The 14,869-nt window shown below is 45.3% G+C and overlaps 1 protein-coding gene across 8 annotated transcripts in view; it reads left to right on the top strand.

Annotated features, from left to right (window-relative positions):
- The window catches only part of Wdfy3 (WD repeat and FYVE domain containing 3), a 243,559-nt gene that overhangs the window by 167,709 nt on the left and 60,981 nt on the right, over positions 1-14,869 (top strand). For 7 of the 8 annotated variants that reach the window (XM_052199005.1, XM_052199011.1, XM_052199012.1 and 4 more), the window contains 9 exons: positions 765-838; positions 924-1,085; positions 3,061-3,155; positions 6,780-6,900; positions 7,256-7,473; positions 8,876-9,111; positions 10,794-10,928; positions 12,419-12,598; positions 13,794-14,027. In XM_052199005.1, the coding sequence (XP_052054965.1) occupies positions 765-838; positions 924-1,085; positions 3,061-3,155; positions 6,780-6,900; positions 7,256-7,473; positions 8,876-9,111; positions 10,794-10,928; positions 12,419-12,598; positions 13,794-14,027 (1,455 nt within the window). The remainder of the gene's footprint in view (positions 1-764; positions 839-923; positions 1,086-3,060; positions 3,156-6,779; positions 6,901-7,255; positions 7,474-8,875; positions 9,112-10,793; positions 10,929-12,418; positions 12,599-13,793; positions 14,028-14,869) is intronic. The other variant, XM_052199010.1, reaches the window with a different exon arrangement.

A 14,869-nucleotide genomic window follows, 5' to 3' on the forward strand; every position in this document is an offset into this window, starting at 1 on the left:
AATGTGGTTTATCTTTGAGGAATATTATGCTGTCTCCATTTCTTCTTTCTTGTCCTTGCGGTGGTATATTTATTTTAAATTTTATGATCTCCAGAATAGGTTTTTCCTTATTCTGGTTACTGATTACTTTTAAAATGCATTTAAAAAAAAATCTTTATTTGCTCAGATATATACTATTTACAACTCCTTACCTCTATTAGAATTTTATTTTTATTTCTTTTTTAAGTGTGTTTGTGTCTGTGTGTAGTGCCCAAGGAGGCTGCAGTTGGGTTTCAGATCCCCTGGAGCTGGAGTTACTGACAACTGCACAGCATCTGAGTAGGTGCTGGGGCCTGAGGCTGTGTCTTATACTTGGGTTACTTCTCTTTGTGGCAGAGGTCTCCTGGCAAGGAACCCTCCCATCTGAAGAAGGCTTATTTTTTCCCTCTGTTTTGTTTGTGAAAAGATGCTTTTGCATGAAATGTACTTCTGGTTGGCCATTTTCATTTTTCTATACTTTAAAAATGTCACTGATTATGGTCACCTTTCTGTGACATTCCTAAATATGTTGACCATTTATAATAAATAGGTTTTAAAAACATGCTGCTTCCATTCCCTATGATTTTGGGTCTGTTTATAGTGATTGATCTCTCTCCTCCGTTTCCTGCCAGATCCAACTAAATATATAACTGAAGGTCGTCCCGTGTGCTGTATCTGATTTTTGCCATACTGACGATGGAGACGCTTTCAACCTTGAATATACGGTTGTTTATGTTTTGTTACAGGTCTGGCTTCATGCACCGTATGAACTGCATCTTTCTTTATTTGAACACTTCATAGAACTGCTCACAGAGTCCAGGTACCAGTCAGCGCCCGCCCGTGTGGTTAGCTGTTCAGTCGTAGGAGCGTGCCTTCCAGTGCGCTAAGTCATCTGTCTCTTGCAGTGAAGCTTCCAAGAACGCCAAGTTAATGAGGGAGTTCCAGCTCATCCCCAAGCTGCTCCTGACGCTCCGAGACATGTCCTTGTCCCAGCCAACCATCGCTGCTATTAGCAACGTGCTGAGTTTCCTGCTGCAAGGCTTCCCTAACAGCAATGATCTCCTCAGGTGGGCTTGCCTCTGCTGGCCGAGGCGGAGATGACCGAGGTGAACGCAATCCGTCCTTACTGTCCTGTGCTCATGGGACAACCCTGTTGCCAGTAGCTTGTAAATAAAGCACGGGAACAGGTGTGGAAATGACCCAAAGCCACTGGCTGACCTAGTATAAGAATTGCCAGTCCCCTCCTTACTCCTAAAGGCCTGTTTATATTACATATTTAGTAAGGCAAGGAACTGTAGAGAAAAATACATTTGTTCTGCTTAAAGGCACACTTGGGAATAAACCATTGTACAACTGATCGCACATCTGCAACCAGAGCGCCTAAGAGACTGTCTGCATACAGATGTTACAGAAATAAACCAGGCTTATTTACCTGACTTAGGTCATAAATGTAGATCAGAAGACAAAAATAGATTTTCCTTGTCAAAGTATGCAGCAGTTGGAGAACCTTGGCTCCACCCCCATCCCCCACCTCTGTTTGGTACCTTTAGAACCGAGACTCGAGCGCCACCATTTAGGCTGTTAGATCATGTTCTGGACCTGAATTGTTTCCTCCTCCTCTGACGTAATAATGGGTTTTTAGGCCTTTTCCAGGTCCGACCACCTTGCCTTACACATGAAGAGGCACTTTTAAATCCCACCGAGTGGAAATGACCCACACTGCCAGGAGAGAGTTCAGTATTGTTTTTTCACCTTTCACACTGTCTTCCCACGAGGGGAGGAGCCCAGCTGGCAAGCGCTACAATCGTGGCCAAGTTCCCAGCAAGTCAGCTTGTGAATGGATAATCAGGAAAAGGGAAGAGTCCGAGAGACAAAAGCAAAGCAAACCAAAAATATTAAAAACAAACAAACAAACAAATCACAGAACAGATGGGGTCCAATACCAAATCCAACTTGAACATGCCTGGACTTAGAAAATGCCAAGGGGTGACTGGAAGTTTGTGGATATCGGGGCATACCTTAAGTCAGTGAGGGGGGGGAAGACCTGAGGTCCCTTGAATTGTGTGTCCATGATGCACAGACATATAAAGATCACCTTGTAAGCTCTTTGCCTTCTAACAAGAATGCAGTCTTACACCATAGTCACACACCTGTATCGTGTGCATGTATGAACCATGGCTAACATTTTTTTTTAACATAAAGGAGGTGTGGAGTCTTGTCTTTTCTTTCCTGGAATCCCTGCAGGAAGTTGACACTTTTAACTTCATAACATTTGAAGCTGGAGCTTTGAATTGGGGGGGTCGTGGGGGGGCATTTGTTTATTTATTTGTTTGTTTGTTTGTTTTTTAAACAGATCTGTGTGGCTTTTTTCTGCCCTGGAGCTCACTTTGTAGCCAGGCTGGCTTTAAACTGACAGAGCTCCACCTGCCTCTGCCTCCCCAGTGCTGGGACTAAAGGCGTGCGCCACCACCGCCCAGCCCAGTTATCGTTAGTACCATTGTTTGTGCAAATGTATTCTACCATGTGAGCACCTGGAATGATCATTTAGATGAAATTACCACCAGACCTCATCAAAATCTTAAGTTTTTCATTTTCTTTATAAGTGAAAAAATGAGGGTCCAAAGAACGTATGCTAATTGTTTCCAGTCACGTGGTTAAAAAGTCAGTCAGTGTGTGTGTGTGTGTGTGTGTGTGTATGAGTGTGTCTGTGAGTGTGTGTGTGTATGTGTGTGAGTGAGTGAGTTTGTGAGTGTGAGTATGTGTGTGAGTGTGAGTGTGTGAGTGTGTGTGTGAGTGTATGTGTGTGTGTGTGAGTGTGTATGTGTGTCCGTGTCCGTGTGTGTGAGTGTATGTGTATGAGTGTGTGTGTGTGTATGTGTATGTGTGTGTGTGAGTGTGTATGTGTGTCCGTGTTCGTGTGTGTGTGTGTGTGTGTGTGTGTGTGTGTGTTTGGTTGTATGGGTTGTTTTCTCATTTCTTGGTTTTTTGTGATTTAGAGAAAAGAAAAAATTGAAACCTTTTCATTTTCTGCTCCACTTACAGGTTTGGCCAGTTCATTTCTTCTACTTTGCCCACCTTTGCCGTTTGTGAGAAATTCGTGGTAATGGAAATAAATAATGAAGAGAAACCCGACACTGGTGAGTTGGCCTAAGAAAATCAACAGCTGATTACTCTACCCTCATGACTCCCAACAGGACGGAGTACATGTGAGAATATGTGACTTCCCTTGACTTTGTGGCTTTTTACTGATACATTTATCTTATATCAAACCAGTATGCTGAAGTGTAGTGTGGCCTCACAGTTTTAAAGGGTATGAAATCTTTCCTGATTTTAGATTTAGGATGTGCACTTCTACTGCAATTGAAATTACTTGATTTTTAAAATTATGTCTGCTAGTATCATCATTTCCCTGGTAAGTATAGAGCAGTCAGAGGTTGTGACCACCTGCGCAGGTTTGGGCATGGGTTCCATCCTGTGGAGTGGGCCTTAAGTCCAGTCAGGCAGTGGCTGGTTACTTCTACGGCTTTTTGCACCAGAGCGTGTTGCAGGCAGTCACCATTGTAGGTCACAGAGTTTGTGGTTAGCTTGGTGCTTACCTTTCTCCTCTAGTGGTGTGCAGAGCGCCTTCCTATACCATAGTCAGTAGGGGCAAAGACTCAAGATAGGTACCAACCTGATGTTTTTCCATGTCAGTGAGTCTGTATGTGTTGATAGGGCCTTTTCATTAGTTTGGAGAAAGCAACCAATTGTCTTGGCAATTGATTGGTGTCTTAGTCAGGGTTTCTTTTCCTGCTTACACTTCCACACTGCTGTTTTTCACCAAAGGAAGTCAGGACTGGAACTCAAGCAGGTCAGGAAGCAGGAGCTGATGTAGAGGCCATGGAGGGGTGTTTCTTACTGGCTTGCTTCCCCTAGCTTGCTCAGCCTGCTCTCTTATAGAACCCAAGAATACCAGTCCAGGGATGGCCCCATCCACAAAGAGTCCTCCTCCTTGATCACTAATTGAGAAAATGCCTCACAGCTGGATCTCATGGAGGCACGTCCTCAACTGAAGCGCCTTTCTCTGTGATAACTCCAGCCTGTGTCAAGTTGACACACAAAATCAGCCAGTACAGTTGGCTTGTTTGGGGTTTCCATGGGGTCCCTTTGGCCAACAACTTGTTCAATATAGCCCATTCGCAGCCCAGGAGGTCTTACTTGGTGGTGAGAGGTATCTCCTTGCAGCTTTGTTTACCCTGCCACTTGCATATGCAAATATATATATGTATATATATATAAGCAAACATATATAAAGAAGGTCTACTATATTAGGCTTCCGCAGAACCCATCCAATGACCCTTTATTGAGGTGTTCCTCCCCATCATCCCTCTCTCTTCCCTTTCCTCCCCCCCCCCCATTTGATCCTCCTGTTCCCATCTCTCCCCCACAACCCCCACCTTTGGTGCATTAGGAAGGATTTCCTCCCTAGAAGGGGGAAATGGAAGCTTTTAACTCAATCTACCACATGCAAAAGTTATTTATAAGCTCTTCATTAATATAAGTTGAAAAGATACCAACTAGAAAATGAGAAGGCTTCAAAAATCGTTGAAAAATATAACATTTTATTCCAATTATACAAGTGAGGCAGGAAAACATTTCTCTGTCCTCCGTACATTTTCTGGCCATTCAGTACAATAATCCCAGTCGTGTAAATTCTTGATATTGAGTGTTGTCGTAAGGATGTACAAATTGATAATTTTGCACTGAGAAGCTGATGACCTTTTGCCGTTTGAAAGAATAGAGTGTGGTTGACAGTCATTATTTGTTCTCTGAGAGTTGTATTGACCATGATATGATAGTCCAATAAATAAATAAATAAATAAATATGAACCACATTTTTTTTCTGTCAAGTAGTAGTATTGAGTATACACACCTTGCCAAAAGTAGCTTGGACAAAATGGTTCCCAACATTGATAAGTCAAGGAGTGTATAGTAATCAGTCGGTGATAGAGCTGGAGCAGCGATCTGTACCAACCAGCGGTGGCATGTGAACCTGGTGCCTCTTTTAACAGCTCAGGATTTTAAACTATATCTGAAAACCCGGGGATGCAGCATTAATAGAAAGTCAAATAAAAATTAGTAAGGGATTTTTTTTGAGAGTTAATTTTCTATGTATATTGTCAATTTATAACAAGTGACCAGGGTGTGATTTTGCTCACACTTTTAACTACTTGGAAGAGGAATTCTTGGGTCCCTCTTTGTGAACCTGAAGCAGGTAATGAATAAAACAATGTATTCACTTTGGGCATGATCTCACACTGTATCTTTGGCTGGCCTAACTGGCTATATAACCCAGGCTCCTCTGCATGCCGAGTGCAGCCATTAAAGGCATGCACTGCTAGATTCATTTCTATTTAGTAATGTATAGATTCATTTCTGTTTAGTATATCTTTAGATAGCCTGGACCTCGTCATTCGGATGAGACTGGCCTTGAACTCAGAGAGATCTGCCTGTTTCTGCCTCCAGAGTGTTAGTTTGTGACTGTAGTCAGCTAACTCTCCATTTTAAAAAGCAGTGTAAAGTTTAGAGGAGTTCATCCACCAAACAAGAAGAAACATAACACTACAGTAGAGTTCACGCTGACCCTGGTGCTGCAGAAGTGGAAGCATGAGGCGTAACCCGTGCACAGCTTCCTCATGCCGCAGCCTGCCTGGCACCGTGGGCTACAGATGCCCACGCCCTGGGCTCCCGGGGCACTCACTCCACTGAGGACCTCTGAGCCAGTCCTACTCTGGTTTTGTCCAGGTTCTTTTGTGCTTTTGTGCGGGCTTTGCCTCTGTTCTGAGGACTACAATCCTAGCTTTGCTGTAATATGTTGTATTTGTCGGGTAAACTAATAATTCCTCTTTTCAAACTTTAAAATCATGTTTCAACACCAAACTTAGCTCTCATCTCAAAGAGACCAAGACAAAGTTTAATCTTGAGCCAATACTGAGTGACCGTGGCCTGGGGACTTAAGTTCAGGTTGCCTCGTATAACAAGTTTCAGTTGTAGAAATGTTCATGAAGTTTACACAGTGAGGCAAGATTTTCAAATGTGTGGGTAGTCGCGTGCACAGGTGAATGAATGCACAGGTGGGCACATGGGGCAACAGAAGACATTGGAAGGGAAATGTCTGCGGTGGAATCAGATATCAACTTGAAGGTTCTCTGAAGGGTGTTGGTGAAAGCCAGCTGTCTGCCCAGCTACTTCATTTCAAAAGATTTTGCCAGAGACTCTCAGACCTTAGTTCAGACACAACAGTGGGTAATGTTCTTTGGACAGCCCAAGGACAGCTGGGTCTGGCTCTGCAACATTCTGAGTCTTCATAATTGGAATGTTCTTCTATGTATATCGAAGGCTTAAGATGGGTGGTGCCTGCTCTGGGACCTTGAGTTCACATTGCTGCATTTACCTGGATCTATAAAGAAAGAGGAGGTTGCTGACCTGCCTGGGAAGCTTTGGTTTTATTCATACAGTTTTAATTGATGGATCCCTCCTACTGAGGAAGAGAGGAGAATATTAAACTATAAGGACTAAAGTCTTCATTGCCAGAAGTCTTGATAATGAAGCATAAATGAATAATTGTCAGGGTCCTAAAGAGAACTTATTCATCGGGTTCATATTCTTTTCTGCTGTAGTGGAAAGTCCTTCTAAAGAAAATGCTTTCACGGAGATGTCAAGGTGCAGACTGGTGTTTTATCTGTTACCTCTGGGTGTTTAATATGTTTGCTTCATTTTAGGAGCAGAAGAGGAGTTTGGAGGTCTTGTGTCTGCTAACCTTATACTTTTGAGGAACAGACTTCTAGACATCTTGCTAAAGCTAGTTTATACATCTAAAGAAAAGACAAACATTAACTTACAGTAAGTAAAACCTTTTTAGAATTGATAGTCCTGGCCGGGCAGTAGTGGTGCACTCCTTTAACCCCACTACTCAGGAGGCAGAGGCAGGTGGATCTCTGTATGTTTGAAGCCAGCCTGGTCTATGTATTGAGTTTTAGGACAGCCAGGGCTGTATAGTGAGAGAGCAAGAGACATACAGACAGACACTAGTCCTGTATGCTGCTACTTTCTGTCAAACAGGATGGGACTTGCTGGGTTGATCTGAATCCTCAAACTCTCAGTTTCTCAAAATTGAGGCTCAGTCATATTTTTCTAATATGAAATGTGAGTTCCTGACACTAACACTATTTCACTGAAGTCATCTGTCTTCGAACAGGGCTTGTGAAGAGCTGGTCAAGACACTGGGTTTCGACTGGATCATGATGTTCATGGAAGAGCACCTGCATCCCACCACAGTCACAGCCGCCATGCGGATCCTCGTCGTCCTGCTGAGTAACCAGTCCATTCTCATCAAGTTTAAAGAAGGACTCAGTGGCGGGGGGTGGCTGGAGCAGACGGATTCCGTCCTGACAAACAAGATTGGAACCGTGTTAGGTAAGAGAGTTCAGGAGCTGGCTGCTTTAAAATAAGAGGCTGCTCTCTGCCTGGAAATCATGTGTACTCCAGTCCATAGCATACCCATTGGGAGTTGTAAATTTTAGGAACAATAAAAAGAAAAACTTAGTCTTCCAAACTCAAACTAACGCCACAGAGAGAGTTTGAAGACGTAGAACCAATTGTGCTTCGATTGTATCATACAGTCTTTTTTTGACCTTTAGCTCAATAATTAGCAAGTGACCATGGAACTGCCCAGTAGGAGGAATCAGGTCTTTGTGCTTCCTGTGTCCATAACTATCCATCTGTCACGTGACTGAGTGAAGCGTAAATGTGTCATCCACATTTCACAGACTAAAAGGCAAAGGCATGGCTTGGGCTAAAGTCAGTCACACAGCTGGGAGGTGTCAGGATTTAAGCCTCAGTGACTCAGATATATGTGTCAGCACCTAAATCATGTGACTGTTGTGATTCAGACATGAGACAGCTGAGCAGTTGATTAAGATACATATACTTGAAAGCAACCTAGACGTGAATTGCTTGCTCTTTTATTGTGTTAAATAATAGTTATTCTTGCCCAACATTAAAAAAAAATATGTCTCCACGTGGAATGATGGCGGCTTCCAAGCGCAAGTCAGTCATTCGCCCAGTGGCTTCTGCTCACAGATTTCTGTTGGGGTCCTGGTTGGCACTCGCCCAGCACAGAGCACTGTCCTAGGAATGGGGCAGCAAGAAGACAGTGCTCGGGTTGTGTGTATGCTGAAGCGCACGTGTGCTGTGGGACTCCTGTGGAGACTGGTTGATCGATGTGAGCATGCTCTTAGCCACAGCAGTGGCTTCTCCTGGCAGAGCGTCAGAGGGCGGTGGGTGGCCCACTCAGCTTGTTGGATCTGCCTTTCCCATGCCTGGCCGCCTCTGACATAGTACAGACTGTGATGATTAAGGAAATCATCTTCATGGAATCGTAAACCTGAATCCATACATAATTTAAGGGTAACAGGTTTGTGATTTTTTTTAGGACAAATGAAATGTATTAATTACATTTTACCAAGTATATTTTTAAATGTGCCATCCGCTGACTCTCAACTCATCTCCAATTAATTCTTTTGGAAACGTAAGCAGGGATGTTGGCGCTCTTTTGGATCAAGGTCGCTCTTCTAATGAACAGGGCTTGTTTAACTAGAAGCACAGTTTCAGATTCATAGAGTTATATCTAGTTCTCCCAGTTCTCTGTCAGAACCCATATTCTACGGGACAGCTGTGGTAAAGATGGGTCAGCCCCTGACTGAGAGTGGCTCAGGATGGGGCCCACCACGGGCAGCTAGTGTGGGTTCTGGAAGGCGTGTCCCACCTGCCGCACTGGGTTTGCTCATTGCTAACTCTCTTCCTGCCTCTCCTCCAGGATTCAACGTGGGCAGGAGTGCCGGAGGGAGATCCACGGTCAGGGAGATTAACCGGGACGCCTGCCATTTCCCCGGTTTCCTGGTCCTCCAGTCTTTCCTCCCCAAGCACACGAATGTCCCTGCCCTCTATTTTCTCCTTATGGCCCTGTTTCTGCAACAGCCCGTGAGTGAGCTGCCCGAGAACCTGCAGGTCAGTGTGCCTGTCACCAGCAGCAGATGTAAGCAGGGTTGCCAGGTAGGAATTACCTAGTAAGGTGTCACTGTGAAACTTACACATTCTGTTACTTCTGACGTTTAAAGTTTTATATGAGAATTTTAAAAACCTGAACATTTGCTAGGTAATTGTCCTGAAAATGCATGTCTTTGTTTTGCCTCTTCTCTTAATGACTGTTTTGTGTGATGGTCTGTGCACCCAGACCTTGGGTGACAGTAACAATGCTCTAAAGGATTGTCTGGAGTAATCCAATGTTACCTAGAAATACGATGTCACTTTCAGATCAGTAAAAATGAATGGGAGGGTCGGGGAGTTACTGGGTCTGCAAGGCGCTTGATGTGTAAGCTTGAGGCCCTGGGTTCAGATCCCCAGAACCCAAGTAAGAAGCCACTGTGGCTTCAGAGCCTTGTGACCGCTGGAGCTCACAGGCTCTGTCAGCCAAATGATGGACCTAAGGGCCTGTGAAGAGACTCTGTCTCAAAACATAAAAATGAAGGCTACAAAGTAATCAGGGAAAGCACCAGATGTCAGCCTTGGTTGGCCACACACATCTGCTTATTGTGTATGCCTGCGTGTCTGTGCACTTGTGAACACACACACACACACATACTCTCTAAAATGAGTAGGTACAAGTATTGATTTGAAAAATATTTTTAATTTTATAACAACTAAATAACATCTACATTTTCAGGAAACCAGCAATGATTTTAGTTTTCCTTGCAGACTCTTAAAATCGTCTAAATGTAGCTTATGTCTGTGAATTTAAAGACATTAGCCTTTAAATTCAAATTCACGTCCATTAAATGCCATATAATTCAAGTCACTCTCATTATTTGACCAAACACATGAAATCCTAAGTAGTCCGGTTACATTAAATCAAGGTAAAGGCTTGTGCTCAGCAGGCTGGGCTGCCCCGGGTGCTTACAGTTCGCAAGGCTCTATAGTCATGAGTGTCAGGTAGCCGCTCTCAGTAAGTCTTACTTGGTCAAATCTTACTTGTAAGTAACATAAGTCGTCGCTGAGTTTGGAGAGTGAATTAATTGTGCTCCTCGAAACTTCTAGGTTGAGACTGTCACATTTATAATTTCATATTTTGCCAATGCATGTGGTGTTATGGCCATATTTTGTCTTGTTAAAAAAAAAAAAAAGGCTGAGCTAGAGAGATGGCTCAGTGGTTAAGAGCCCTGCCTGCTCTTCCAGAGGTCCTGAGTTCAATTCCCAGCAACCACATGGTGGCTCACGACCATCTGTAATGGGGTCTGATGCCCTCTTCTGGTGTGTCTGAAGACAGCTACAGTGTACTCATATACATAAAATAAGTAAATAAATCTTTTTAGGAAGGAAGGGAGAGAGAGACAGAGAGAGAGGGAGGGAGGGAGGGAGGAAGGAAGGAAGGAAGGAAGGAAGGAAGGAAGGAAGGAAGGAAGGAAGGAAGGAAGGAAGAAAGGAAGGAAGGCTGGCTGAAATGGAGCAGGATGATTGTGGTGGGTACCATACCAACCAAGTTCTGACATACGGAATGGAGGGTTAGCACTCACCTGTGTGCCATTACTTGGTTTAAGAAGGAAGGAAGGAAGGAAGGAAGGAAGGAAGGAAGGAAGGAAGGAAGGAAGGAAGTAGTTTTAAGGAAATTTTAGGATATTGGAATTTCTAAGGCTCCTCTAGAACTGGTAGTGACTGGCCGCTGCTTGTTTGCTCTGCAGTTTGATCTGGATTCCATCTGGACATTCATCTTTGGCGTCCCTGCCTCCAGCGGCACGGTGGTCTCTTCCATCCACACCGTGTGCACGGAATCTGCTTTCTTGCTACTGGGGATGCTCCGAAGCATGCTGAATTCAGTGAGTCATGGGGGCGGGAGGGCCTGCGCGGGAGCAGCCTGCCTCATGGACAGAGCTTGATGTTACTATAGTCACCTGTTTCCTTGACCCACCAGCCCCGCCCGTCTTCTTAGCTCTGAAGTAAGGACTGATGATAGTAAGACCACTGGTTAGACGCTAGGCGAGTGGCTCAGTGGTAGACTATTTCCCTGACGAGTGTGAGCTGGGGTTTCTCTTGAGAGATTTGAAAGCACAGACTCTGAAAGCCAGGGTCTGCTCCTGGGATTCCAGGCACGCTGGGCTGTTTGTGCTTCTGTTTCCCAATTTTAGATGTCTGGTGATAACAGTGTTTACCTCACAGTGCTGTGAGGATTTAATGAAGTAAGATGTACCCAGAACACTTTAGAGAGCTTCGTAAGAACTAACGGAAATCACCAGCATTAGATATATTCAGTAGATGTATATATAATCATGGTATCTTGTATATATTACATGGCATTAAGATTCTAAAACTACTCTCATTTAGATATTAAAACATCAACAGACAAATAATCTTCCCTTTTTCACACTTCTTATTTTGAACTTAGAGGAAGAATGAGAATTGACAGCTCCTGCCCTGTCTGTCTGGTGAAAGATGGCATAGCTCACACGCATCTTAGAAGTGTGAGTGTGTGTGTGTGTGTGTGTGTGTGTGTGTGTGTGTCAGAAGAGAGGCTGACCTAGATTCCTTGAATTACATGTATCTGCACCTGATCTTAGCCAGAAGGCTGAGAGCCGATGAATTATATGTATCTGATGGCTGTGATTTTAATTCACACTGTTGTTCTATCGTCTGAAAACAAAACCCTGCCATTAACTGCATGTCACCTTCATGCTGGTGCCTAAACGATGTCAAAGTCTGTGGCAGGGGCGATTCTGTTCTCGGGGTGTCAGGAAGCGCGTCCGTATTTCAAGTGCCTATGTGGCATCTTTCCTGCAGTGCTGTGGAGTGTTGGTACTGGTATTGCACTTCACTGTGCCTCAAGGCTCACAGGGAGAAAACGACCCCACATCTTTTATCGTACTCCCCATTTTCTGACAGGGGGCCCAGGAACAGTGAAGGCAGAGACCCACCCGAGGCAGGCCACGCTCAGGCTGAGAGCAACAACTGTCCCCAGCCGCGCTGCAGGGGTCCTGGCCACGCCCTAAGGATGTGGCTAGTTTCCTGGCAATTAGATTGGTTTACATGTGTGCACACACATCTTTGTTCGTGTGTGATTTATAAAGTTTTGGATCATTGATATCTGCAGTGTTAAAAAATAACAAATAATAAGTCTTCCCTGCATCCTCCCCCACCTTCTCCTCTCTGAATTGAGACAAGGTCTCATGTAGCCCAAGCTAGCCTTAAACTCGTAGGTAGCTGAGGATGACCTTAACCCTTGACCTTCCTTCCCTCAGTCCACAAGCCCAGCTTAGGAACTCTTGGAGGTATCGCTCGCTTAACAGGGCCGTTCTCTCTTGCCCCGTGTTAGCCGTGGCAGTCGGAAGAGGAGGGCTCTTGGCTCCGAGAGTATCCAGTAACCTTGATGCAGTTCTTCAGGTACCTGTATCACAACGTCCCAGACCTCGCTTCCATGTGGCTGAGCCCCGACTTCCTGTGTGCCTTAGCAGCCACCGTCTTCCCCTTCAACATCCGCCCGTACTCAGAGATGGTAAGGCCAGGGAGGGGTTGGTGATGCTGGCCAGCAGGGCGGGCGGGCGGGCGGGCGATCGCTGGGCGGGTGGACTGGGACCAGTCTGCTCCAGGGAGAGCAGGCCTTTGTTTTCCTGAACTGTTGACCAGATATCTGTTTCTCACTCTCTGTCCCCCTCTCTGTCACTGTCTGCCCCGAAGGCTCCCCACTGCCCTCTGCCTTCCCTCCTTGTCCCTCCTCCATGCTCCTTGCTGACACTCCCAGACTGTCGCAGTCCTTGCCCATAAGACGGTGGCTGTGTCCTTAGAAAATGCCCTTCATAGGTAACAGGACTGTGGCCAAGTGAAGCTGCTTTCTTTTTTGTTTTGAACGGTAAATATTTGCTGGGCTTCCTTTTTAACAAGTGACGTAAACAACGGGACGAATGTGATCTCTCTGCTCTGCTATTCTTCCGTCCTCAGGCTGCGCTCAGCACAGATACTTGTGTCCTCTCACACAGGCCAAAGACACAGCTCTTGATTCTTTTTCCCATTGTGGTGCAGGTGCTGAAGTAAAGGTCCTTCTTCATACTAACTTTTCTGTTTATATAAATGTAGAATGCTCATTCCAGACTTGTTAAGAGATACACACCGGGGTGGTTCCTGACCTCAGCACCTGGCTGAATTATAGTTTTAGAATCCGTGGCTTTGTGTAAAAAGTGTGCATTTGTGTGCATGTGTGTGAGTGTGTGTGCATGCAGCATGGGAGTGTGTATGCGTACATTTATGAACTTCCTTATCTTCTCCTTATCAACATTCCTGACTTGTTCACTGCTCTTTTTCTCGCTTGAATTATATCTGTTGCTATTTTGTTTACTTGGATTTTCTTCACCTGCAAAAAAAGAAAAGAAACAAAAAGAAACCTCAGCCCCTGGTGCTCACCATTATACTATCTGTATTCCTCTCTGACCTGTACATTGGCTTTTCAGTACCCAGCCTTGAGGTGTGCAGATGATCACCCTCATGTTGCCAATTCATTTATCTGAAGTGTTTATAACCCCCATGAAGCCAATGTATCACTCACGGTCAGTCAGGGAGTGACGCGGCACACAGCCATGCGCTGAGGAGCTAACGTCTTGGGGAAGGTCACGCACTTCAGTTTTGTTGTTTTAGCACATGCGCTGTGAAGGTGCTACATAAACTCTGATGCAACTCCGCCTGATTTCTTTGGCTAGGTGACAGATCTGGATGATGAGGTTGGGTCTCCAGCAGAAGAGTTTAAAGCTTTCGTGGCAGACACGGGAATGAACAGGAGCCAGTCTGAGTACTGCAATGTGGGCACCAAAACCTATCTGACCAATCACCCAGCTAAGAAGTTCGTCTTTGACTTCATGCGAGTCTTGATCATCGACAACCTCTGTCTTACCCCGGCCAGCAAGCAAACGCCACTAATTGACCTGTTGTTGGAGGTAACAACAGAGACACATGTATAGCGCTTCCTGCATCGCTATCATTATTATTATTATTATTATTATTAATTATTAGAGACATGATTTCTCTGTGTAGCCCTGGCTGTCCTGGAACTCACTCTGTAGACCAGGCTGGCCTTGAACTCAGAAATCTGCCTGCCTCTGCCTCCCAAGTGCTGGGATTACAGGAGTGCACCGCCACCACCCGGCCCTGCATCGCTTTTATAGTGCGAACATTCACCGCCGATTACCTTCCATGCAGAATACTTTTAGACTTCAGTACTTCTGGATGATGTACGGGCCGAACACGTGAGGGGACACGGGTGCACGGCTTTTAATGTTACACACGTGTTATTCTCTCGCTGTTCCGCTTTTTTCATTCTCTAAACGTGCTCCCGCCTTAGTCTTTATCACCGTTGGTTTTTTCCCCCTCTATGGCACACTTTTCCGGGAAGGGTCACATGACTCTCAGGTCACATGACTCTCGGGTTTGTGGAACAGTTCTTCACCTGTGCCTTTGTACTGTGAGGGAACTAGGGAAGAGACGGGGCCCAGTGAGTACAGCTTAGCTCCCATAGAACTTTATCTTCAAAACAGACCCAGGCTGCGTCCAGCTCTGGGGCAGGAGTGTGCATGTGCCCGCCCTCGCCAGCCAGCCCTCACTCTTCCTGACTTCAAGCAGTCACAGTCACCATCCCGCCCCACCCCCACCCAGCACTGCCACCCCTGCCCGGTGCAGCTTACAAAGCTCCTGCTTGTCCCTCCTGTGGTGGGTGACAGGAATCAGCAGGCAGGAGAAGAGAGACCCCTCAGCTCAGGTGCCGTCACGGCTGGCTGTAGAG

The sequence above is a fragment of the Apodemus sylvaticus genome, chromosome 11, assembly GCF_947179515.1.
Source record: "Apodemus sylvaticus chromosome 11, mApoSyl1.1, whole genome shotgun sequence".
Classification (NCBI taxonomy): Eukaryota; Metazoa; Chordata; class Mammalia; order Rodentia; family Muridae; genus Apodemus; species Apodemus sylvaticus.